The following is a 23,851-nucleotide window of genomic DNA, read 5'->3' as shown; positions in this document are numbered from 1 at the left end:
CCTGGACTATCTGCCCCGTCACTGCAACTCAGGGAGTTCACCAGCCTCCGCCTGGGTTCCTGTTCCACGCACTGGGGCCTGGAAACTCTCTCAAGGCTGCAATCCCAGGTCTCACCTCATGCCCAGAAAACTCGCTCACTCCTTTCTTTCTGTCAGGGAGCACCATCCTTCTTTGCCTGATGTTTGGTGTCTTGAAAACTGTTTCGTCTATTTTGTCAGGTTTTGCTTCTTTCAAGCAGGAGGGTGTATCTGATCCTTGAGATTTCGTCTTAACTGGAAACAGGACTTTCTGCCCTTTAGAAGACGAAGGGGGAAAGCTGAGGCCTCTTCGGTGTGTGCTGGGGGTTGCAGGCTCCGAGTGAGCAGAGGCAGACGGGCTGCTTAGTGCAGCGGCCTGTCTCAGGGCAGTTGGCATTGCCTTCCTGGGAAACGTGGGGCCTCATGTTGCGTGTGGCAAACAGTGTGCACAGGTATTGCACTGGGGCTCCAGGCTGCAACTGGGCCAACCTGTCTGGAGGGCTCAGGCTACAGGCCTCAGCGCCGGTCAGGTGGTCTCCTCTGGTGTGTGAGTGTGATGTGTGTGTGTGTGTTGGGGAGTGGGGGTGGGGTGGTGGTGGGGTTTGGGCCAGGGGTGTTTCCGGGACAGCAGGGCTCTTGTTTGAGAGCAGGGTTGAGTCCAGGAGTGCTGAGGGGCCGATGCCGCCAAAACGGGCATTCGGATCTCTGTCCGGCTGGCAGGCTGAAGGTGGGAGTTTTCTGATGAGGGGGTGGGAGCCTTGGAGGGCGTGGGATCTGGGCACTCTTTCCTTATCGCCGCCCCGCTGTCGCCCGCGGGGCATCGGAACACCTACGTGCTCCGTCAGTGCCTCACCGTGGGTGAATTCCGGTCGTCCTCTTGGTGGCCTGGTGATGACTGCCACTTAGCACAGCCTCAGAGGCTGAGATTGGATGAATCAGTGGGACCCGCCCAGCACCTGAGTCCACTGGAATGACCCCGCTCCGTCCTTCCTTCCCTTGCTGCCTCTAGTACCCTTTCTCTCTCTCTCCCCACACACACCCCCGTCTCTCCTTTCCATTAGGTTACTACTTCTCTGTGGTACCCTTTTCCCAATACTTTATTGAAGTACATTTTTAAATGAAAAGCGTTTATGTGTGGTTTGAGCTGATAAACTTTACCGATGTATCCTACTCCCATGTGACCACCACCCAGATGGAGACTGAGAACATTCCCATTAGTCCAGAAAATTGCCTTATGCCCCCTTACCAGTCAAGATTGCATCCTGCAAGCTAATCGCTGTCTGATTTCTAGCACCAGACAGTTTGCCTGCTCTTGAACTTCATAGAAGTGGAATCATATAGCATATCCTATCGTGAGGCATTTTGGGGGTCCAGCGTGGTATTTCTGAGAGTGATCTGAGTCCTTCCACGTGCAATAAGTCACAGAACTTTGTTCCTCTTATTGCTGGGAAGTTGATTCTTTCGATTTTATAAACAAACCAAAATTTGTCTGTATATACAAGGACACATGACATAGCTCATGATGTTCATAGTGGGGGAAAAAGGAGCTCAGCGCAACAGCCTGTCAGCAGAGTGGCGCAGCGGGAGCGTGCTGGGCCCATAACCCAGAGGTCGATGGATCGAAACCATCCTCTGCTAAGCTTCCTTCTTCTAACGCCCAGTTCTTTTCTCCTGGATCCGCAGGCACAACATAGCGAGAAGAAATTTCGTCAACTTACACATGCACCTTCTTCTTCGACCACCTCTATAGAATCCATTGCCAACCCCTACCTAACCACTGTAAACCAGTTAGCGTTTTCCTTTCCCCTCCTTTTCCTTTCCTTTCCTTTTCTTTTTTCCTTTTTTCTTTTGCCAGTTGGGAGGGGGGGACGGGGGTGGGGAACACAATCCACCCTCCTCACTCATGTCAAAAGAGAAGCGAATCTCTAGCCCTTCTCACTCGAGAATACTTTAAAAATTTACCGTTCATTTCCAATGGATCAGTATCATTTCTTCCAGGCAATAAAATACACACTTCACTCCAGTTAGGGTTTTATATTTTCTTTACACTCGAAAGAAAAACATTTTTTCTTGATTTCTGCCCGATGACTATGTCGCATTTTTACTTGGGCTCGAGTCTCCTACCCTTTGTCGCCTCTTTTTTCGCTCCTACGCATGATTTATCAAATTTAGATCAAGTTAATGCGAAAGCTTTGTGAATCCTTTTTGAAAGCAATACATGTTGCAATTACCATGAAGATGCCATTCGCGTGCACTCTATGGGAAAAACAGAAGCAAAGGAGTTAAATGTGAAATGGCAGGAGAAAATGAAATGAATGTGTTAAAATAAAAACATCTGTGCATCACTATCTAACTGTCAAACTCAGGGGGGAAGAACACACACATGGAAGTCTTAGGAAAAAAAAATTTTCCCCCGTTTTTTGAGGAAAACTTTTTAGTGAAAGTACTCTTTAATGAGTCCTTACATCATGACAAGGAAGTATAAATTCCTCCAAACAGGAAGCACCCTAAATAATGAGAATTTTTAAAAATCAAAGGGAAAACTAGAAATGAGCTGAAGATGGGGATAGAGGGACCTGTTCTCTTCCTCTACCTGTTGCTTTGAAGGTGTTCTTATCTGGACGTCCACTAAACCAACACCCTTCAACTTATTTTGCCTGCTTACCCTCTAAATTGTTCAGAGGAGCGAATAGCCAGGTTCTGACCAAAACTCTGGGTCCTTTGGCTCTGCAACGTGTGCCACCAATGTGACGGAAGGGAGGGTTTACGCCTTCAAGACACCTTTCCTATGGGTCCCCAAGAGGTCGACGCCACATCACTTCCGTGTGTGAGATGTGATGAGATAAGCAGTAAATCACGCTCTAAGAGTAGAGAGGAATTGCACTCAGCCAGCCAAGAAAGAACACTCGAGAGTCTGGGAAGGACACGTGCAATGCACAATTCTTTTGTCAAGGTAGAAGGTAAAAGAGCAAATGGCACAATCCCCACCACTTGAAAAGTCGACGAGAATGGGATTCGAACCCACGCGTGCAGAGCACAATGGATTAGCAATCCATCACCTTAACCACTCGGCCACCTCGTCCCACAGTAGAAAGGTGCTTTTGAATACTTTTTAAAAGTCTGGCTTTTGGCAAAGCCTTACCTTTTCATCTTTCTGTACAGTACCATTCCTCAAAGTGCAGTCATTTTAAGAGAATTTTCACACAGAACCAGTTCCTTCCCTCTTTCTCCTGGGAGCCTTTCACACTTTGATAATCTTTTAACCTGCTCATGTCTCCAGCCTTAATTGTCATCCTTCCTCAGTACTCGCATTGCCTTCCAGTCAAGATAAAATTTTTTCTATTCTCCCCAAGCTCCATAATCTTCTCATTCTTCACCGGCAACACTCTAGTCCCCACCTGTGCCCTCACTTCCCCTGTCTTCATTCTCTACACGTTCCTCAGATCTCAGTTTGGGCCTTACAGCTCCCCTCCCCGTCTCCCTCCTCTCCCCCTTCCCTTCCTCTTCCCCCCCACCCCTCATCCTACGTCGAAAAGCCCTTCTTACTGAGCTTTTACAGTTGAAAATATTTCGAGAATACGTTTTCTCTCAAAACATATTCTCATTCCGTTTCTGCCACAGAATTTTATCCTAATACTATGTATTTTTATGCTCAATTACCCAATCATGTCACTATGCAATAGAAAGTATTTATCTACATTAACTGGAATCCAAATTTCAGTTATTTCCAGTGACTATAAATCTGTGTTTAAGTGTTTTTTTTTCTCGGACTTGAATTACCTTCACATTTAGTAAGAGCACTCAGTAAAAATATTAATAGCTAATTTTGATAAGGAAGTTGTTACATATGTAAAGTAGAATTGCATTGGTAAGACATTTTTTAGTGAAAGGGCAGGGAATATTTTCTCCCATCAATTCATGCGTTTGTGGATGAAAACTTCTTATGGCTGGAATAAGAAGAATTTGGTGAAAATTAGCAAAAAGACCATTAGTTTTGAATAAGTGTGTGGCTTACAAAAGGTGCTTTTATGATTATTTAAGGTGCATTATTAAAAGTAGAATCTTCAATACATTTCCACTTTTCATCTAAATTTAAAAAACAGTGGCAATAAGTAGGAGTGATAGTGAGCAGGGGTCTAGTAACTACATAAAAATTATTTTTACAAAATATGGATTTCTATTTGACAGAGTTAAGGAGAATAATTTTTTTACGAATCTGAATAAGTGTAAAAATATTAAAGCACTAACTTTCTGTGATATATATGTATGTTCCCTTCATTAAAACTGTAGTGTTCGTAGTTGGAAGTAGATGAAGAACTTGTCACTTTCTCCTCTGTGAAACTGTATAAAATACACAAAGGAGACGCAGCCCTGTGTCTTGTTTACAGGTGAGACTTTGGAGACACCAATATTCCCATTTGTGTTTTGTCAACAGGGAATATTTTTACCCCTGAAGTAACCTGCTACAGTAAAATGTTGTATAAAAAGTAATAGAATGGCATGATTTGCAAGGGAATGTGAAAGTAGAATCCGTTCACATCCATCGGGAGCCAGCGCGCGATCAGGAAGATACATTTTAGGAAAATGTTTCACTGTCTCCTACTGGATCTGGCCATCTCCAGAGTAGCAACGATGTAGTTGAGTTGCTCTGGGGTACAGTGCTCTCGATTTTTCCATCTTCCTTAAACACTAGAGCTGAGTTTTCCTGTTCATATTTCTTTTCTCCTCGCCTCTTCCATCCCGGGCTCTCTCCAAAACTAAAAGACCCCAGCAATTCCTAGGACGACCACTCTTTTCGAACAGGCAGAAGAGGGTCCGAGCTCTGGGCCAGACCAGGAACCGCAGAGAAAGCCGAGGAGCAGCGCGCCCAGCAAAGTCCTCAGGGAACCCTCGCTAGGAAATGTTGGGGTCGCGTGGAGTAAACTCCGCCGTCAACAGGGAAAAGTCTGTATAATTCAGTTCATTTGCCCGCTTTTCGAGAACAGGCAAAGTTCCAGGTGCAAACGCCAAAAGCGGCGCGTGCAACATTCCTGCCTCAGTTCCTCCCACCTCCCACTCGCTTTGGTCAGGTATTTCATGTCCTTCCCAGACTCTCGAGTGTTCTTTCTTGGCTGGCTGAGTGCAATTCCTCTCTACTCTTAGAGCGTGATTTACTGCTTATCTCATCACATCTCACACACGGAAGTGATGTGGCGTCGACCTCTTGGGGACCCATAGGAAAGGTGTCTTGAAGGCGTAAACCCTCCCTTCCGTCACATTGGTGGCACACGTTGCAGAGCCAAAGGACCCAGAGTTTTGGTCAGAACCTGGCTATTCGCTCCTCTGAACAATTTAGAGGGTAAGCAGGCAAAATAAGTTGAAGGGTGTTGGTTTAGTGGACGTCCAGATAAGAACACCTTCAAAGCAACAGGTAGAGGAAGAGAACAGGTCCCTCTATCCCCATCTTCAGCTCATTTCTAGTTTTCCCTTTGATTTTTAAAAATTCTCATTATTTAGGGTGCTTCCTGTTTGGAGGAATTTATACTTCCTTGTCATGATGTAAGGACTCATTAAAGAGTACTTTCACTAAAAAGTTTTCCTCAAAAAACGGGGGAAAATTTTTTTTTCCTAAGACTTCCATGTGTGTGTTCTTCCCCCCTGAGTTTGACAGTTAGATAGTGATGCACAGATGTTTTTATTTTAACACATTCATTTCATTTTCTCCTGCCATTTCACATTTAACTCCTTTGCTTCTGTTTTTCCCATAGAGTGCACGCGAATGGCATCTTCATGGTAATTGCAACATGTATTGCTTTCAAAAAGGATTCACAAAGCTTTCGCATTAACTTGATCTAAATTTGATAAATCATGCGTAGGAGCGAAAAAAGAGGCGACAAAGGGTAGGAGACTCGAGCCCAAGTAAAAATGCGACATAGTCATCGGGCAGAAATCAAGAAAAAATGTTTTTCTTTCGAGTGTAAAGAAAATATAAAACCCTAACTGGAGTGAAGTGTGTATTTTATTGCCTGGAAGAAATGATACTGATCCATTGGAAATGAACGGTAAATTTTTAAAGTATTCTCGAGTGAGAAGGGCTAGAGATTCGCTTCTCTTTTGACATGAGTGAGGAGGGTGGATTGTGTTCCCCACCCCCGTCCCCCCCTCCCAACTGGCAAAAGAAAAAAGGAAAAAAGAAAAGGAAAGGAAAGGAAAAGGAGGGGAAAGGAAAACGCTAACTGGTTTACAGTGGTTAGGTAGGGGTTGGCAATGGATTCTATAGAGGTGGTCGAAGAAGAAGGTGCATGTGTAAGTTGACGAAATTTCTTCTCGCTATGTTGTGCCTGCGGATCCAGGAGAAAAGAACTGGGCGTTAGAAGAAGGAAGCTTAGCAGAGGATGGTTTCGATCCATCGACCTCTGGGTTATGGGCCCAGCACGCTCCCGCTGCGCCACTCTGCTGACAGGCTGTTGCGCTGAGCTCCTTTTTCCCCCACTATGAACATCATGAGCTATGTCATGTGTCCTTGTATATACAGACAAATTTTGGTTTGTTTATAAAATCGAAAGAATCAACTTCCCAGCAATAAGAGGAACAAAGTTCTGTGACTTATTGCACGTGGAAGGACTCAGATCACTCTCAGAAATACCACGCTGGACCCCCAAAATGCCTCACGATAGGATATGCTATATGATTCCACTTCTATGAAGTTCAAGAGCAGGCAAACTGTCTGGTGCTAGAAATCAGACAGCGATTAGCTTGCAGGATGCAATCTTGACTGGTAAGGGGGCATAAGGCAATTTTCTGGACTAATGGGAATGTTCTCAGTCTCCATCTGGGTGGTGGTCACATGGGAGTAGGATACATCGGTAAAGTTTATCAGCTCAAACCACACATAAACGCTTTTCATTTAAAAATGTACTTCAATAAAGTATTGGGAAAAGGGTACCACAGAGAAGTAGTAACCTAATGGAAAGGAGAGACGGGGGTGTGTGTGGGGAGAGAGAGAGAAAGGGTACTAGAGGCAGCAAGGGAAGGAAGGACGGAGCGGGGTCATTCCAGTGGACTCAGGTGCTGGGCGGGTCCCACTGATTCATCCAATCTCAGCCTCTGAGGCTGTGCTAAGTGGCAGTCATCACCAGGCCACCAAGAGGACGACCGGAATTCACCCACGGTGAGGCACTGACGGAGCACGTAGGTGTTCCGATGCCCCGCGGGCGACAGCGGGGCGGCGATAAGGAAAGAGTGCCCAGATCCCACGCCCTCCAAGGCTCCCACCCCCTCATCAGAAAACTCCCACCTTCAGCCTGCCAGCCGGACAGAGATCCGAATGCCCGTTTTGGCGGCATCGGCCCCTCAGCACTCCTGGACTCAACCCTGCTCTCAAACAAGAGCCCTGCTGTCCCGGAAACACCCCTGGCCCAAACCCCACCACCACCCCACCCCCACTCCCCAACACACACACACACATCACACTCACACACCAGAGGAGACCACCTGACCGGCGCTGAGGCCTGTAGCCTGAGCCCTCCAGACAGGTTGGCCCAGTTGCAGCCTGGAGCCCCAGTGCAATACCTGTGCACACTGTTTGCCACACGCAACATGAGGCCCCACGTTTCCCAGGAAGGCAATGCCAACTGCCCTGAGACAGGCCGCTGCACTAAGCAGCCCGTCTGCCTCTGCTCACTCGGAGCCTGCAACCCCCAGCACACACCGAAGAGGCCTCAGCTTTCCCCCTTCGTCTTCTAAAGGGCAGAAAGTCCTGTTTCCAGTTAAGACGAAATCTCAAGGATCAGATACACCCTCCTGCTTGAAAGAAGCAAAACCTGACAAAATAGACGAAACAGTTTTCAAGACACCAAACATCAGGCAAAGAAGGATGGTGCTCCCTGACAGAAAGAAAGGAGTGAGCGAGTTTTCTGGGCATGAGGTGAGACCTGGGATTGCAGCCTTGAGAGAGTTTCCAGGCCCCAGTGCGTGGAACAGGAACCCAGGCGGAGGCTGGTGAACTCCCTGAGTTGCAGTGACGGGGCAGATAGTCCAGGAGACCAAGGCAGCTAAAGCTGGCAGGACAGAGTACCGGAAAGGAGAGAGCCGCGAGAAGAGAAACTTCCAGAAAGCACTCCACGTGGAGCTTAGCACTGGTAGCGCACGCAGGTAGGGAAACTGTACAAGTCTGTGGAAGGACTTCCCACAAAGATCAGAGAAGTTACCATGATACTAAACTGTCCTTTCAAGTCAGAAGCAACGATATGAGATGCACGTCTGTCTAAGGAATCCAGATTCGATTCCTGTCCTTAAGAAAAGAAAAGAAAAGAAAAGAAAAGAAAAGAAAAGAAAAGTCTGTGTTTTGTGTTTCTTTCTCAAAGTGTTCAAAGAGCTGCTGACACGGAGGGAAGAGGAAGTATCCTGAATCAGTCTGCCTGGCGCGGTCCTTCCTCACAGGGCAATCTCGGCTGTCAGTTCCTCTGAAAGAGTCGTCAGAGACGTGGAAAGAACGACCTTTGAAGAACGCCTATTTACTTTGTATCTCTTGAGGATTTGAGAAAGGACGTTGCTTGCGCAACTACTTTGGAAAGAGAATTGAAAAGCGAATAAGCTTGTAACCAAAGGTTGCCAGTAATCTTTTCCACTTTTTCCCGCCCATTTTTCGTGTTAGGTCGAGCTCCCACTCTTGCGTCCTCTGGCCCTGCACGTGTCTCTGTCCTCAGCCACTGGTCCCGGAGGAAAGAGTACACTGCCTGCTGGGAAGAACGTTGAAGTTGTAGTAGGCCGAGAGCCGAGTTGGGTAAGGAGTGGATAAAAGGTCCGCCAGGGACGGTGGACTTGGAACATGTTGTCATAGAGAGGACTCCACCCTCTTCGCAGGTGTGTATAGGTTAAGAAGCAAGTTTCCTCCTGACGGACTCGGCAGGGGAAGTTCCCTGCGGAGGTGATCGAAAGGAGTGGCCAGTACTGGGATCGAACCCGCGACCTTGGCGTTATTAGCACCACGCTCTAACCAACTGAGCTAACCGGCCCCTGGGTAACCAACCCTTATTCTCCTCTTTCGTTCCTCTTGCGCCCTCTCTCCTTCCCCGCCCCCACCCCCCAACCTCTTTCAAAGGTTAAGTTCTAAGTGTAGCTTCTCTCAGGAGAATTTGGTGGTTGTTGTTGCTTTCCACCCAAAATAAACAGAATGAGACGCTGTCTCCTGAAAGAAAGCCAAACGGAAAGAAGGCACACCGGTTTTCAGTCGTACTCCTGGACGTGAAAGAGGAAGCCGACGTTTTTGGAGGAAGCTGCGGTCAACGGCCGGGGGAATCCATGGAAGTATGTGCTGTTGTGTAAATGGCTCGGCGCCGTGCAACCCAAGGCTTCATTTTGGACAAAGGGCTGCTGTCCGAGTTTGGCTCTCTGTGTAGAGGGCACAGCAGATCTTTGGTGGGTTACACATGGAGCAGCTAGGTGTCCGAGGACCGTGAAAAGTAAACGTTTGTCTTTGGCCGAAGAGGTACTGCGGGAAATGGTGGTTAAAAGTTTTAAGGGAAAACGTATGTCACGTCACGGCCGGTTAGCTCAGTTGGTTAGAGCGTGGTGCTAATAACGCCAAGGTCGCGGGTTCGATCCCCGTACGGGCCACGCTTGGTTTTACTCCTTACCACCCAAGGTGGTTACACGTCTCTGAGAGTTGGAAGGCGCAGGTTACTTAAAGGAAAAAAAAAAAAAAAAAAGCATACACGTCACTCACGTTACCCCCCGCATTTTGGAACTGTCTAACCAGCGCTCTTCTGGAAGTCGCGGTCCTGGAAAGCAAGCTGCGGCATGGAATGTGGAGTGCGTGGTGGTCAGGACCAGCTCCAATATCCGGCCCGCACAAGCCCGGCCTTCCTAGATTTACCATTGCCTCAGTCAAAGCCTCTCGTCTCTCTATTCGGAAGGGGTTGAGGGGTAACCCAGTGAAGCTAATATTGGTGAAGACACTCGTAGATCCACATTGATTCTTTCTTTCTTTCTTCTTGTTCTTCCTCCTCCTCTTCTTTTTTCTTAAAGCCTCTTTGATTTGAATCTGTGTATAGGTGTCTCTGTGCGATCCTTTCTCCATATTTGCCGTGTGAGACTGAACCTTTCTCCATATTTGCGGTATGAGATTGAAACCAGAAAGCGTTAGATTGCGAACGTTCCTGTGATCGCCTTTGAAGGGTCCTTCCGAGTTGCGCAAGAGGCGGGATTGATTGCCCTGTGGGGCAACAAGAAGGAAGGTGAGGGAGCTTTTCCCAGCACGTCCTTGCGATCGGAGAAAGTTTGAAGAATTGGTCGGCGTGTCAATTGCAAGGTGATAGGGTGTCAAAAGGGCCCCGAGCCAGCCAGGAGTCGAACCTAGACTCTTCTGATCCGTAGTCAGACGCGTTATCCATTGCGCCACTGGCCCCTGCGTGAAGCAGGGCCTTAAGCATGCCTATTTAATTAAATGAAACCTCCGAAGTCGCTGGTTCCGGAATGAGGATGGAAATAACCGCAAAACCATTGACTCCGACAGATTCATGTAATTCGCGGTGAGTGTATATACTACAACGTTGTTTTCAATTTCTATATTTAAAATCATAAGAATTGTAACCCTTAGAACATTCCATACGTGATAGCAAGAATGTCATTCCCTGAAAGCAAGTTTTCTCCTGCGAGTGCTCTTTGCAAATTTTTGCAATCGATCTGTTAATCTGCTATGCTTCCACCCGCGTCATATATTCTGATGTACTTCTATTGGACCCTGATGATGTGTGCGTGGATGACTAATGACTGCCCTGTATTCTCTTTAATTAAGCGTTAAAAAATAGTGCACATTTATTTGGTTTGGAAATGCGTTCGGCTGTAAGAATCACATCTTTTCCTCTTATTGTTAAAAGAGTAAGCCTCACTAAGAGGGAGAATCATGGGCAAATTCTGTGATAAACCATGCATCGGATAAAAGCATGCAAAAGTCAACGGTAAAGGCAAAATGAGGCAAGAATTCAGTCATTCAGTAAAGGTACACACATTCCAGAAATCAAATTTGACATAGAATGTGGGAATTTAGGAACTGATTTAATACCACATACATTTCAAACAGACAGACATGCTCTTTTTAGACAATTTGGTTGTATGTTTATTTTAGTTTTCAAATTGGGCAAAAGAGATGCCTCAAAATGTACAACTGCTTCGAGAGAAGGACCTTGGATGTTGAGAGACAGACATGGTATGGTAATGTTCTTGACGGCCCAAACTTGGAATCCAGAGTGCAATGCGTTCTCATCCCAGCTTTGCCATCTTTCACCTAACTGGCTTTTGCAATAAAAGAGAGGTGTACAGTGCTAGCAGAAATGTGAAGATTTACTTAGAAAGTTTTGTCTGAAGGAGTAATGGTGGAGGTCAAGTTTCAAGGTTGAGGAGATGTCCACTAGGTATAGAGGAGTATTTGGGGTAGAACGAATGATATGTGCACACATCCCTGGGAAACAAGAGGAACTGCTGGCAGGTAGGACAAAGGGCTGCTGGTTGGGAGAGAGGGGGCAGTGAGGTACGAAATGAAGCTGAAGACACAGGAGTGGCCATGGAGAGGATTTCAGGCCATAATCTTCAGGGCCACATAATAAAATAGCCATCAGATGTTTAGGTGATAGGCAACTCTTTTAGAAACACTGCTTTCTGTCTGTCATACTTTTGTCCTCTCAAAGTTCACAGAATCTGAGATCTAGTCTGACCCAATCTAAGCAAAAGCCAGCTAAAATTCCCCCAAACATTTGAGAAAACTCCCAGGCATTCAGATCATGTGACTCCCCTTAGTCCACGAGGGACAAGAGCCAGGGTCCCTGTAGAGAGGAAGTACTACTGGCACTGGCGTCCCAGGAAGGGAGGCGTTTAATCTTCATCTTTAAAACAGACATTTTTACTTCTGGTAATGGTAAAAGTTAAATGGTTAAAGCAGATGTAACGGTATGGTTTTGTTTTATGTTTTTTGGGTTTTTTTAACGGTTAAAGCTGATGTAAAAGGTATGTTTAATAGGTCGCAAAACAGGCTGCTCTAGTCAGGGTTAAGTTTTAGTTAAATCATATGTAAGCCATGACTTCCCCACACCTTAATATATGTGAACATTTCTTCCATAACCATCAAGTAGAAATACGGTATGCGGTACTTCATGTGTTTTTGTAAATAAAAAAAAATCGGTGCCTAAAACACACACACCACCAGCTCAATATACTATATCAGAACATTTCCCCCTCTCCTTTCTCTCTTCTGAGAAATCCCTCACACAGCCCGGCAAATCCAGAGTGCGCTGTTCATGGTCCTGACTCCGGGAAGAGGCGGGCTTCCTGGTGGCAACGCGGACCATCTCCGCCCGCCGGGCACGCACCTTGAGTTGAGCGGGATGCCGAGCCCCTGAAGTGTCCGAGAGGAGCCCCTGCCGGCCTCGATACCCTGCCTGCGAGGGCCCCCGCGCCCCATTCCGCGTACGTCTGTCCCACAGACTTGTCTCTAAACACACACGCCGGTAAACCCACCCTAACCCCTTTCCGAGCCCGGCCGGGACTGTTCTGTGCCTAAAGGCAACCGCCCTTTGAACCCACGTAAGCGACAGGTCTCTGCGCCCAAAGGACAACTCGTGGCAGCGAGCGGCCACCCCTCCCAGGCAAGCCTAGGTGGCTGAGGCGAGTCGGCCTACGGATCCCGGCGCGCAGCCTGGGCTTCCGGAGAAGGGGCGGCTTGGCCTTGACCGCGTTGTGGAAACACCTGAGCAGAGAGACCCGGATCAAGGCGGACTGCAGACCGAGTCCCCGAGGGTATTGACGGGGGTACCAACGCGGACCCCGGGAACTAGGAGAAAAAGGAAAGGACAGTGAGGTTAAGCAACGGCCTCTGCCGGACACAAAATCCACGTGTACTTTCTGGGGACGGGAAACGTTTCTGATTCATTTCCTCCACCCCCTCCTCCATTGCTTTCCACCTTCTCCACACACAAATTTTATATTGAAGGTTTTTGAAAATATTTCTGGCAAGGAAAAAAAGAAAATGCCAGAGATGGAAGACATCTGGAAACATCACCTTTTGTTGTTCGTTTGTTTGATTTACATCCTTGTTTGTCTGATGGCATTCATTCACTTATTCATTTCTAATTGCGGTAAGCATACCTCGGCTGCTTCCTGGCCATTTGCTTGCATTTCAAATCATTTGCCTCTACAGTGAAAGTGAAAACAGTAAAGTCTGTTGAAGAAAATTTAGCAAAATACTCCATGCCTTTGAGATGAGCAACTATATGTTAGACAGGACATAATAAGCACTAAGCATACAAGAAAGATTGCTACACTGTACCCACCCCCACCCCCACCCCCCACCCCCCCGCAAAACAAAACAACAAAAACTGAGCACGTTTTTCCTCAAAAGTCCATTCGGAGAGAAAAACACTAGGCACAGACTGGCAGGACACACTCATAATTCACACATTGTAAAAGATGTTGGAGTCCGAGGAACCTACAGAAATGTTAAAATGCAGTAAGTACTTTAACAAGATGTAGCTCTGAGCACTGCTGCTGTGAGGATAGGTTGGAAACCCTTTGTTTTGAGGTCGGGCACCTTAGAGAGGGCAGCAAGGTAGTAAGGAAGTAGTTGTACTTGTGGGTAAAGTGGCAAAAGCCTGGGAAGGGCACTGTTTCCGCCCGGTTTCGAACCGGGGACCTTTCGCGTGTAAGGCGAACGTGCTGACCGCTGCACCACGGAAACGTCACACACACGTTGGATTTTTACAAGTCCAATAAAACGGCATTTCCTTGGTGCTCCCCAAGTCTAATAATTTTGAGTATTTCTCTTTTAGTATATTATCACTCACTCACTTTGCTTTCCCTCCTTTTTAAAAACGTGTTAAAATAAGAATATAGGAACTCTACGACTCATAACCAAACGTAACTCAAAAGCAGAGTCCAAATTCCTTCCCCAACACCACGCAGGGTGACCTCAGGCTCCTAGGGCATGTGATTACAAGGAACTACCCGACAGTGCCCTGTGACTTTCATTTCCACGTCTCTTGCTCATCGTAGGACCCAGGACATAACACACAGAGCCCTGAAGACCCCCAAACTTCCGAGAGGGCATGCTTGTCCGGAGGAGACTGCTGAGCAGGGGCGGGGTGGGCTGTGCCCCAGGAGGGAGTGACAAAAGGAGTAGTGTTTGGGAATTCATGGGACCGGACTCTGTGCCGAGTAGGTTGAGGTGGGAGTCGTCAGTCAACTTCTTATCCAGTGTCACTCACACTGGCCTGGAACGCCTGTGCTCTGAGCGACGTCAATCTGTGCAACACTATACTTTATTTTTCTCCTCACTTCACCTGACCTTCGTCACTGTATTTGTCCACTTCCCAGCTTTTACCTCAAGGATCAGGGAGGTGCTCAGCAGCAAAACCATGGTCTTTCCTCGAATTCTCTGTGAGAATTTCCTGATAGGACAGCTCTGCATCAGCACGTCTGACCAAGAGCAAAGCTGAAAACTCCTGTTCTCAGCAACTCCAACTTGGATTGGTCTCAAGGTTGCAGGAAAACAGAGAAGTGAGACAGTATTTCCCAGCTAGCAAGATTGGAGTCCGCTTTTTCCCTGATATCGAGTTGGCAGCATAAGTGATGATTTATTATTCTCCAATAATTTGATTAGAAGTTTACTGTAAAGCAGTCAATGAGTGGCCCCCAACGTGGCCAATCCTGACCCTACCAGCTGTCCTGAAAAAGCATGCAAGCCTGAGGTAGCAAAGGGCACATGCACTGAGTATTATAACAAGATTGCACGAAATCAGTTAATTATTTTTTAAAGTTGCCAAATGAAACCACAGAGATAAATGCTCATTCATTTTCTGGTACAGATGAACTTATTTGCAAGGCAGAAATAGAGACAAAGATGTAGGGAACAAAGTTATGGATACCAAGGGGGGAAGGTGGAGTGAGATGAACTGGGAGATTGGGATTGACATATATACACGGCTATGTGTAAAAGAGATAACTAATGAGAATCTACCACATAGCACAGGGAACTCTACTCAATGCTTGTGGTGACCTAAACGGGAAGGAAATCAAAAAAAAAAAAAAAAAAAAAAAAAAAAAAAGAGGGGATATATGTGTATGTATAACTGATTCACTTTGCTGTACAGCGGAAACAGACACAACATTGTAAAGCAGCTATAATCCAGTAAAAATAAACTAAAAAGAAAAGAGGAAATGGTTATAACACTACTTGATTTACACTACTCTAATTTATATTAGAACTTTTCCCTTGTTCTTTTATTGGTTTTGGATTAGATTTGACTAAAGGTAAATGGGTAAAAACAACTCCAGACTAAGTAATGGGTGTGGAAAATAGCTGTAAACATATGTAAGTGCAGAACTTGAAAGCACGCCCATCGAAACTAGATCACTAATTCAGTAGCCTTGCCTCACACTGGATGGTCCACGTAACGGTAGTGTAGACGTCACTCATCTGGGAGACTGTGGAAGTGGTGACTTTCAGGCCCTGTTGCAGATGTAGTCATCTAAAACCCTCATTGTAATGGACCATACCAGGTCATTCATATGCTCACAAAATTTTGAGAAGCATGGCTCTAAGGCGCTATTCAATGTGCCAAAAAGCTATCTGGCACAAAATTGGGGGAATCTGAGGGGAGAGGTTGACCATTCAATGAATCAATGAAGAAGAACAAATGTCTCCGTTGTGTTAAAAGCTCTAGGAGGCAAAAATAATTGAAAAGATCACACAAAACCGAACTGGCAATGTCTGACACCTGATCTAAAAGGTAAAGGAAAGACCGAGAAGCAATCACTCTAGGTAATTCTAATCTTCATCTCATGATTTCAGGGCAAGTAACGCTCTTGGGAGAGTTGTTGATATTATATTTATTTTGTAAGCAAGGGGACTAATGCTGTCCCCATCTCCTCCTGGGACTTGAAGGCATGTCAACTGCAGTTAATTCCAATTTTTATTTGCCATGTTTAAAACACTGCCACCTAAGGCCCCACTGGGATTCGAACCCAGGATCTCCTGTTTACTAGACAGGCGCTTTCACCAACTAAGCCACGGAGCCAACTATGACACCAAACTCATGCTTACAGTTTTTGAGGGAGATGTCACTTTCCTGTTTCACCAATGCATTTCTCAAGAATTTTTGATTAATGATAGAGTCTCGGGACTACTTCTCAGAATTTCTATCGAGTTCTTTTACTTTCTCTCGCCTGAAATATGCACAGAAGTTTACATGCTGTGCCAAGACAAGAAAAACTTTCTGAGCCTCTGGACCCTTGAAATAGGTAGCCAAGCCATTTCACTTCTAGGAGCTTTTACAACTTCGTTATAGGAGACATTTCTCAGTTTCAAATCTGCAATTGGGAAATGATGGTGCTTATCGGTCTTGAAACATAACATGAACTGGAGCACTTTGAAGAACTTCACCACACCATTTGCTACTCTTACTGTGAAAAAGCAATATCTTACAAGAGAGAAACGTGCTTCCCAATATTGATTTTGGAGCTATGTGGCAGGTAAAGGCATGCAAAAGGAAAAAAGAAGGTAAGAATTCAGCAAATGTATACATGTTAAGAACGATGTTTGTCACAGAGATACAGACAATATAAAACTTAGGTAGACATGTCTTACTTTAAAATGTCATAAAGTTCTTAACTGGTCCTAGTTCCTGAAATCAACAATCAATGCATAAATATCAGAGAGTAGTCGTCCCCTTTGAGAATGAGAGGCAGTATGGAATGATGCTTAAGAGCACAAACTGTGATGTCAGGCTCCATTGGTTCTTTGTCCCAAACCTGTCATTATATTTGGGACCTTGGGAAAATAATGTCAAATCTCCATTTCTTGTTTTCATTTACTCAAATTCTTTGGGGAGTGCTGGCACATGGTGTGGGTTATGACTAGCCTCAATCTATAAGACTGGGTCTATAAGACCCAGGTACACAGCATTGCTTCCTGAGCTGATAGAGAACAGTGTAAGGAAACTGCCTGTATCTCTTGCAATAGCAGGCAATTTGTTTCCTTTTGTTGTTTATTTCAACAGCTCGAGTACTTCTGTAAAGGTAGGTCACACTTTCCACTCATTTCTACTTGAAGAACTCCTTCGTTGTAATCAAATCGGTAAGATTTAAAATTTTCTGCCCAATGCAATACACCTCTCCTATTGTATTTTAAGTATCAGGTATTATGTGTATTAATGGGAAGACTAAGTTAAATTAGGAACCACCTGCATTTATGCACATCAGAGATGCCTAAAACTTAAAACACACACAGACACAGACACACACACACAAATCCACCCAGCATTAAAGTAATCTATGAAGTATTTAAGAACAAAAAAGAAGGCGTGATTAATACTACCTGGGAGAAGTCTGAGCTCTGTGAAGAACCCACCAAAGAACATTGAACTGGCCACTGTTCTTTCTGAAAAACTTGGATCCTATAATGGGACCTTGGTGTGATAGATAAACCTACCAGTTTTGTGGGGCAGGATGTAACAAAGAGAAGGGGTTCAGATGTTTATTGGCCCAAATGGAAATATTTTAGGCCCAAGATAGGAAAGAGAACCCTTTGGGTGTGATGTGAAACTTTGTGAGAGAAACCCACCGAACTTCAAGTTCAACATAAACCAGATGGCTCCATTTCAGATGTCTTTTACACGCTAAAGACAAATCTCATTGGTCTGGTTTGCATTTCAGTGTGCGAATGGGACTCTAGGAGAGTATTTGGCAGGACAAGTATACATCATCTAGCACAGATAACCATATAAATATCTCTGCCATGTCCCTCACCAAAATAAGACATCAATACCACATTCCTTCAGCTTTGAACAACTACCTATCATGGAACTACTGTCAACCAGGCGTTTGCCTCAACACTGATTTCAGTGGTGGCAAAGAGACATGTTTCTTATTGTAATTTTTTAAATTAAATATTTATTTTGGAATAATTTTAGAAAAGTTGCAAAGACAATACAGAGAATTGCCTTATACTCATTACCTAGTTTCCCTTAATATTAGCTTCTTCCATTATCATGGTACCTTTGTTTAAACTAAGAAGCCAATGTGGGTACTTTACTAATAACTAAACTCCTGACTTTGACTATATCACACCAGGTTTTACACTAATGTCCCTTTTGTTTCCAGGATCCTACATTGTATTCAGCCTCCTCTAGTCTGTGACAGTTTCTCAGTGTTGATGAAGTATTTCTGTAGCATACTTGACTGTTTTCCAATCTGGGTTTGTCGGATATTTTTTGTATGATTGGTTTGGGGTTATAGGTTTTTGTGGGAGACCACAAAGATAAGGTACTTGTCCCATCGCATCATATCGGATGTTACATGATAGGAGCATAGCTTACCACTGGTGATGCCAACCTTGATCATTTTTAAGGTAGTGTTTGCCATTTTTCTCCCTTGTGAAGTTCCTATTTTTTTCCTACTTTCTACTCTACTATTTAGAAGTTAGTCACTCAGTATGGCCCATATTCCGGAAGGGAGGGGATTAAGCTTCATCTCCTGGGGGGGTGGGGGGAGCATTTACTTATATTAGTTGGAATTCTTCTGTAAGGAAAATGTTTCCCTTCTCTTGTATTCATTGATTTATTTACATCAGTATGGACTCATGAATATGTATTTTATACTTTGGATTATAATCCAAACCCACACCATCTGTTGTTCAAACTGTTCCAGCTTTGGTCATTGGGAGCTCTTTCCCTGTTATAAAGAGACAATTGGCAATGCTGTTTCTTTCCTACTGTGTTGATATTAATAAATATTTTTTTCACACATCGTATAAAAAAATCTTGTTTCACCTTTCGCTGAACTAGTTAAGACCCGAGTGTGGAAGTGTAGAAAGTGTGGATGGTTTCCCAGTTTATTTTAGGACGAAAATAATCCAGTAGGGTCAGTTTCTTTGCAAGAATCAGTTACCCAGTGGAAAACTAATATGCCCAAAGCGGCTCTATTTCCCTTGCTAGTCACTCACTACTATCCTTTCACCCTGTAGATGGGATTCAAAGGAGGACTTCAACCTTGGGGTAAATCAGAGATGTGTGTTTAAATTTTTTTGAGTTCTCAGCGCGAGGTTTGTCTGTCTCCCTGACATTAATTGTGACATCGCAGTGGACCTGAGACTGAAAGAACTCTCATCTGTGTAGAAGTGTAAGAGGTAAGCGTCGTCGTACAAATTGGCCTGTATGGGGATCGAACCCACAGATCTTGCCGTTATTAGCACTCACGCTCTAACCAACTGAGCTAACCGGTAGCCTGTTCCCCCCTGTCGGCAATTACATAAAAGGGAAACAAAATGGTTTCTTCAAATTCTCGGGGCGGGGGTCCGGGGGTCCGGAGGGATGGGGCGGGGGGAGGCGGGGAGGGAGGAGAAGGAAAGGGAACACAAAGAACTGAAACAACTGAAAAGTAAGGTTAATTTTTTAAATCTCTACATTCTTCCTATTTCACTCTGCCTCATCTCGGAGTTAGGAAAAAGAAAAAGGGAACAAAACATTTGGCCTGATTGAACTCTACTTCTTGGGGGCCTCTCTCCGACTGACGACTCTGAGCCCCCCAAAAGATCAGATTCACCCAGGGAGGCTTCCTTCCTCCTACCTATTTAAAATAATTTATAAAAATAAATTATTTTAAAATAATTTTATTTCATACTATCAGAGTCCTTAATCCATCTGGAATTCATTTTTTTAATTGTATGAGATGAAGCAGTTTAAAAAAATGTTTTTGAAGAGTTTAGCTACTTGTACCAACTGCACTTGAAAAGTTCATTAACTTCCTGCCAATCTAAAGTGACGAATTTAGCCCTCTTTTTCATATTCTATACCCTCCCCGTAAGGGATCTCACCTTTTCCCAAGATTTCGATATTCTAAGGTACATTGACAACGCTCCAATCTTTCCCTAGCCCTCACCAGACACTCCATACATTCATTTGCTCTAACCAAAAACCTTTGCTTTATCCCGGATTCCTCTCTTCGTCTCACACCTCACAACCCCTCTAAGAGCAAATCGGTTAAATATATATATAAATCTGACCACTTCTCTCCACTTGCATTGTAAGCGTCCTCGTCTGGGCCACCATTGAATCCCACCTGGATTCCCGGAGAACCCTCCTCCCAGTCTCCCCGCTTTCACTCCTCTACTGTCCCAGCTCAGCCAGCAGCCAGAACAATCCTAAAAGTGAGTCAAGTCATGTCATTTATTTGTCCCAAAGCCTCTGCTTGCTCCACATCTCACTCCTGGGGACTTCCACCAGGTTTTCTCTTTGCCTGGAATCCTCTTCCCTCATACTCTGGCATGGCTGAGTCTGTCAGTGAATTCAAGTCTTTGCTCAGATGTCAACCTCTCATAAGAGCTCAGATGAAACTGTAGCGCCATCTTAACCCACCTACCCTGCTCTATATTTTTGCCATGCCGTTTGCAATCTCTTTCACATGGGAGTTATTTCCTATTATGTTTATTGTTTATTTTGTAATCACACCCCCTACTAGAACATAAACTCCAGAAGAACAGGAATTTTATGTCACTGAGAACATCCCAAATATTAGAAGGAGTGCCTAGTAACCAGTATCAGATGCCCAGTATTTTTTCAGTGAATGAATGATTGAATATGACAAATATTTCCTTCATATTCCATAGTCATTTCACACTCAAGTCTATAAACATTCCATGTATTCTGCCAAAATTACATTTTCCATCCTCCAAGTCAAATGGCTAAGGGTCGGTCTTCTCCAACTCCCCCTCACCCTTATTCTGCCCATCTCCTCTGCCCACACGGTACAATCGGTCACCAAGTCCTGCTTCTTAATCCCTCCTCTCTCTACTGCCTCCCCATGCCCACTGTTAACTACCTGGTTAACAATCCCTGTTAACCAGGTAATTAATTACCTAGCTTGAATGTATTGTATCTTTCATCTTTGTTGGTGTCTCCGCAGCCTCCCACACATTTCCAAGCCTCCAGCCTGTCCCCGTTTGACTCCTCCCTCACATGACAGCTAGAGCAATCTAAACCCAAGCTTGTCTCTTTCCTACTTAAAATCTTTCCATGACTCTCCATTGTATTTGGAACCCTGTGCACACTGCGCGATATGGTTTATAAGCATACCCATGATCTGCCCCTTCTTCTCCCAAACCATGTGTGACTCCTTGAAAGTTACCCAGATAGATGCGTTCTGTCTTCCAGACCCTCCTGTGCACGTGTTTTGTCTTTGGCCTGAAATACCCTTCTCCAGTTGCTAGAACTGGAGAACACACACCGTAAGACAGAATTCAAGTTTCAAGACTTAGATAAGATGACCTTCTGCCCTGCTTCCATTCCCTTAGTACCTGTCGCTTGTTATGGAATCACTGGCTTACTTACCAGTCTCCCCACTAAATTGTAATCTCCAAAGCAGAAGTTTTCCTTCACCTCTGAATGGCTGGTGCCAAGCACGATACAAGATATACAGTCATCACTGTATAAATGTTAAATTATCATGTAAAGAGCTGTAGAAATTGTCTAATACTTTTCCTCTTGCACCCCCCCCCCCACGGTAAGATGGCAATCTTGGGTTGTGGAATGCCTTTCAAAGTAAAAACAGCATGGATATTTAGAGTCGTATATACCTGGGTTAGAGTCCTGACTTTGGTGACTTGCTGTAGTGAGGGAGAAGCGAACACACACTTTGGAGCCAATAGGGTTGAAATCCCAAATCTAACCTTTACTAACTGGTTGAGCTTGGGCAAGTTTCTTAATATCCTTCTGCCTCTGAATAGATATGAGTTTTATAGCAATTCCTGTATCATAAACTCATTTCAACAATTTATTTTATCGACCAACTTAAGATTGATTATATTTCCAGTTAGGTCTCTTCCAAGGTATCCGTAAAACAGGAGATAGATGTATTCAGGGAGTCATTCTTGCCTTTTCTTTTTTTCCATCAGGATGATACGTGCTAAGGAATATGTCGTAGCTACTCATAGACCTCCCATTGGTTACAGTACAGAGGTCAGCTTCGGTATCTGCTCTTCCTCCCTTTCTCCCTTTGTTCTCAGGTCCAAGAGTCTTCCTGCCCTACCCACCCTATCTGGGAGAGATGTGAGGTAGAGGGTGATTTTATAAGGTACAAATTAAAAGAAAAGTAGAAGCTTTGGTTCCCTACTTGAGCATTTCTCACTCGTAATTATGGAGGAATTACTTACCAGAAGTTGCAACAGGAGTGCAGATGCAGGAAGATGGGGGGCTGGGCTGCTCGTCAATCCAAACAAAGTGCTTTGCATAGTGGGTGCTGCAGGGTAAATGGCAGGTGAGTCTGGGGTATGGCAGCCTGAGAGGCTGAAGTGGCCACGTGGTGTCAGTGACTGGTGCTGTGGGAGAAACAAGGGTCAGAAGGATGAAAGTAGTGGTGGGTTTTGAGTCTGAAGAGGTGCCTGAAAGGGGCTCTGACTGGGAGCACCCACGTGAGGCCAGCAGGCTCGCTGTCTTCAGAGGCGAGTGGGCCACACAGATTGCCTCTCCGGTAGGTTGTGGGAAGGCCAGTGGACTTGGAGACTTCTGCATTTTATGTAAGCTTTCCAGCTGAGGATCAGTGCCCTGGGACAGGGGAGGCTGAATAGCAGACCAAGTGTCAGGGACAGAGTCTGTGGTGACCTCAGTCGTATCTTCTCTGGCTTTGTTGCTCCGTTGGAGTCCAGCTTTCTTCCCTAAGGCCAGGTCTTCGGGGACTGCATAACCCAGCTGAGGAGGCGGAGTCAGGGACAGCAGGCTCCAGGGGCTTGACAGAAGCAGGGGAATCTGATTTTGTTGCCCAGAGCTGCCAGATGTTTCTGGGGACTCATCTGATACCAGTGGGACTGGAGACTGAGACGGATGACCAATGTTCTTTCCTTTTTATTGGCCACTCTGGTATCTGGAGTTATGTACTGGGAATACTTCTCTTCCAAGCCTCAGAGAAATCTCTAGAAGAGCTGTAAGAGCTTGTAATAGCATTTCTTTGGGAGCTAAGGGGGCCACCTGTGTGTGTGCTGGCCAAGGAGTCCATGGAGGAGCAGCTGGGCCTGTTATTCAAGCTGTGACCTGAGCCCCAGCAGTCGAGGCTTCTCTTCAGAGGCCCAGGCCTGGGCACAAAAGAAGTGAGGACTCCATTTTTCGTCAGAGGCTTAAACGCAGATAGTCTGGTCTCTGGAATCCTTCTCTTACTGTCCAAGCTCTCATGGAAAAAGTGGTTCTTCCCATCTGACTTTCCCCTTCTTGCACTCTCCGAGGGCCCTCAGCACTGTCTCCTTCGCACATGGGTCTGGGGCTTCTCAGAAGGTGAGACCCCTGCAGAGTTCGCTACCTCTGCTGGGGCAGTGGAGGGGGGCTCACGAGGAGCGAGCCTCCTGGTCACCGGGCTCCATGTTGCCCTGGGGTGCTGAAGAGACCAGATACTCCCCTTGAAGTAACTTTCCCACCAGTCTGAGGGAAGAGGCCCCACGATGGAATTCTGGGACCTGTTCATGGGAAAGCGCCTCCAAGCCTCATTGACCACGCACGCGTTGGGACTGGTAGGATCCCAGTTCGGCAGGCTCCTCGCAGGTCTGTGCCGAGGGGCAGGGTGGGCACGATGGACTTGCTGAACCCGGGGAACCTGATGAAGGGGCTGAGCTGGCCGGCGGTTCAAGGGCCTCTCCGACAAGTCTGTGCGCCCCCCTGCTTGGGATGACGGCCAGAGTCCCAGCTTGCCCACGTAAGTGCCCATGTGGAGCAGTGAGGCGGGGTCGGTGACTTTGACTTCGGGTTTGGGCTCCCGAGGTTTCTGACGCCTGGTGACTCAGCCGCAGTCGAAGTGTTCCGGTGTCGGTTAGGATCCCTGCGCGAGG

The 23,851-nt window shown here is 45.6% G+C and overlaps 1 protein-coding gene and 8 non-coding genes across 9 annotated transcripts; 2 read left to right on the top strand and 7 right to left on the bottom strand.

The window, feature by feature from the left end:
• Positions 1-1,584: 1,584 nt before the first annotated feature.
• TRNAM-CAU lies at positions 1,585-1,656 on the top strand. The gene has a single exon. It is a non-coding gene; the product is annotated as a tRNA-Met (tRNA).
• Positions 1,657-3,018: 1,362 nt separating this feature from the next.
• On the bottom strand, positions 3,019-3,100 carry TRNAS-GCU. The gene has a single exon. It is a non-coding gene; the product is annotated as a tRNA-Ser (tRNA).
• A 3,283-nt stretch (positions 3,101-6,383) lies between these two features.
• On the bottom strand, positions 6,384-6,455 carry TRNAM-CAU. Its single transcript has one exon. It is a non-coding gene; the product is annotated as a tRNA-Met (tRNA).
• A 2,485-nt stretch (positions 6,456-8,940) lies between these two features.
• Positions 8,941-9,014, bottom strand: TRNAI-AAU. Its single transcript has one exon. It is a non-coding gene; the product is annotated as a tRNA-Ile (tRNA).
• A 527-nt stretch (positions 9,015-9,541) lies between these two features.
• On the top strand, positions 9,542-9,615 carry TRNAI-AAU. The gene has a single exon. It is a non-coding gene; the product is annotated as a tRNA-Ile (tRNA).
• A 717-nt stretch (positions 9,616-10,332) lies between these two features.
• Positions 10,333-10,405, bottom strand: TRNAR-ACG. Its single transcript has one exon. It is a non-coding gene; the product is annotated as a tRNA-Arg (tRNA).
• A 2,144-nt stretch (positions 10,406-12,549) lies between these two features.
• Positions 12,550-23,730, bottom strand: LOC116762193 (POM121-like protein 2). Its single transcript, XM_032648935.1, is given in 6 exon segments — positions 12,550-12,768; positions 22,193-22,328; positions 22,330-22,865; positions 22,867-23,208; positions 23,210-23,292; positions 23,295-23,730. Coding segments are annotated over 6 exon segments (1,752 nt in total).
• TRNAV-UAC lies at positions 13,654-13,726 on the bottom strand. Its single transcript has one exon. It is a non-coding gene; the product is annotated as a tRNA-Val (tRNA).
• Positions 15,991-16,064, bottom strand: TRNAT-AGU. Its single transcript has one exon. It is a non-coding gene; the product is annotated as a tRNA-Thr (tRNA).
• Positions 23,731-23,851: the final 121 nt, after the last annotated feature.

Source organism: Phocoena sinus, chromosome 11 (genome assembly GCF_008692025.1).
Source record: "Phocoena sinus isolate mPhoSin1 chromosome 11, mPhoSin1.pri, whole genome shotgun sequence".
Taxonomy (NCBI): domain Eukaryota; kingdom Metazoa; phylum Chordata; class Mammalia; order Artiodactyla; family Phocoenidae; genus Phocoena; species Phocoena sinus.
The sequence above is the reverse complement of the archived record's forward strand: the minus strand, read 5'-3'. Positions and strand labels throughout refer to the sequence as shown.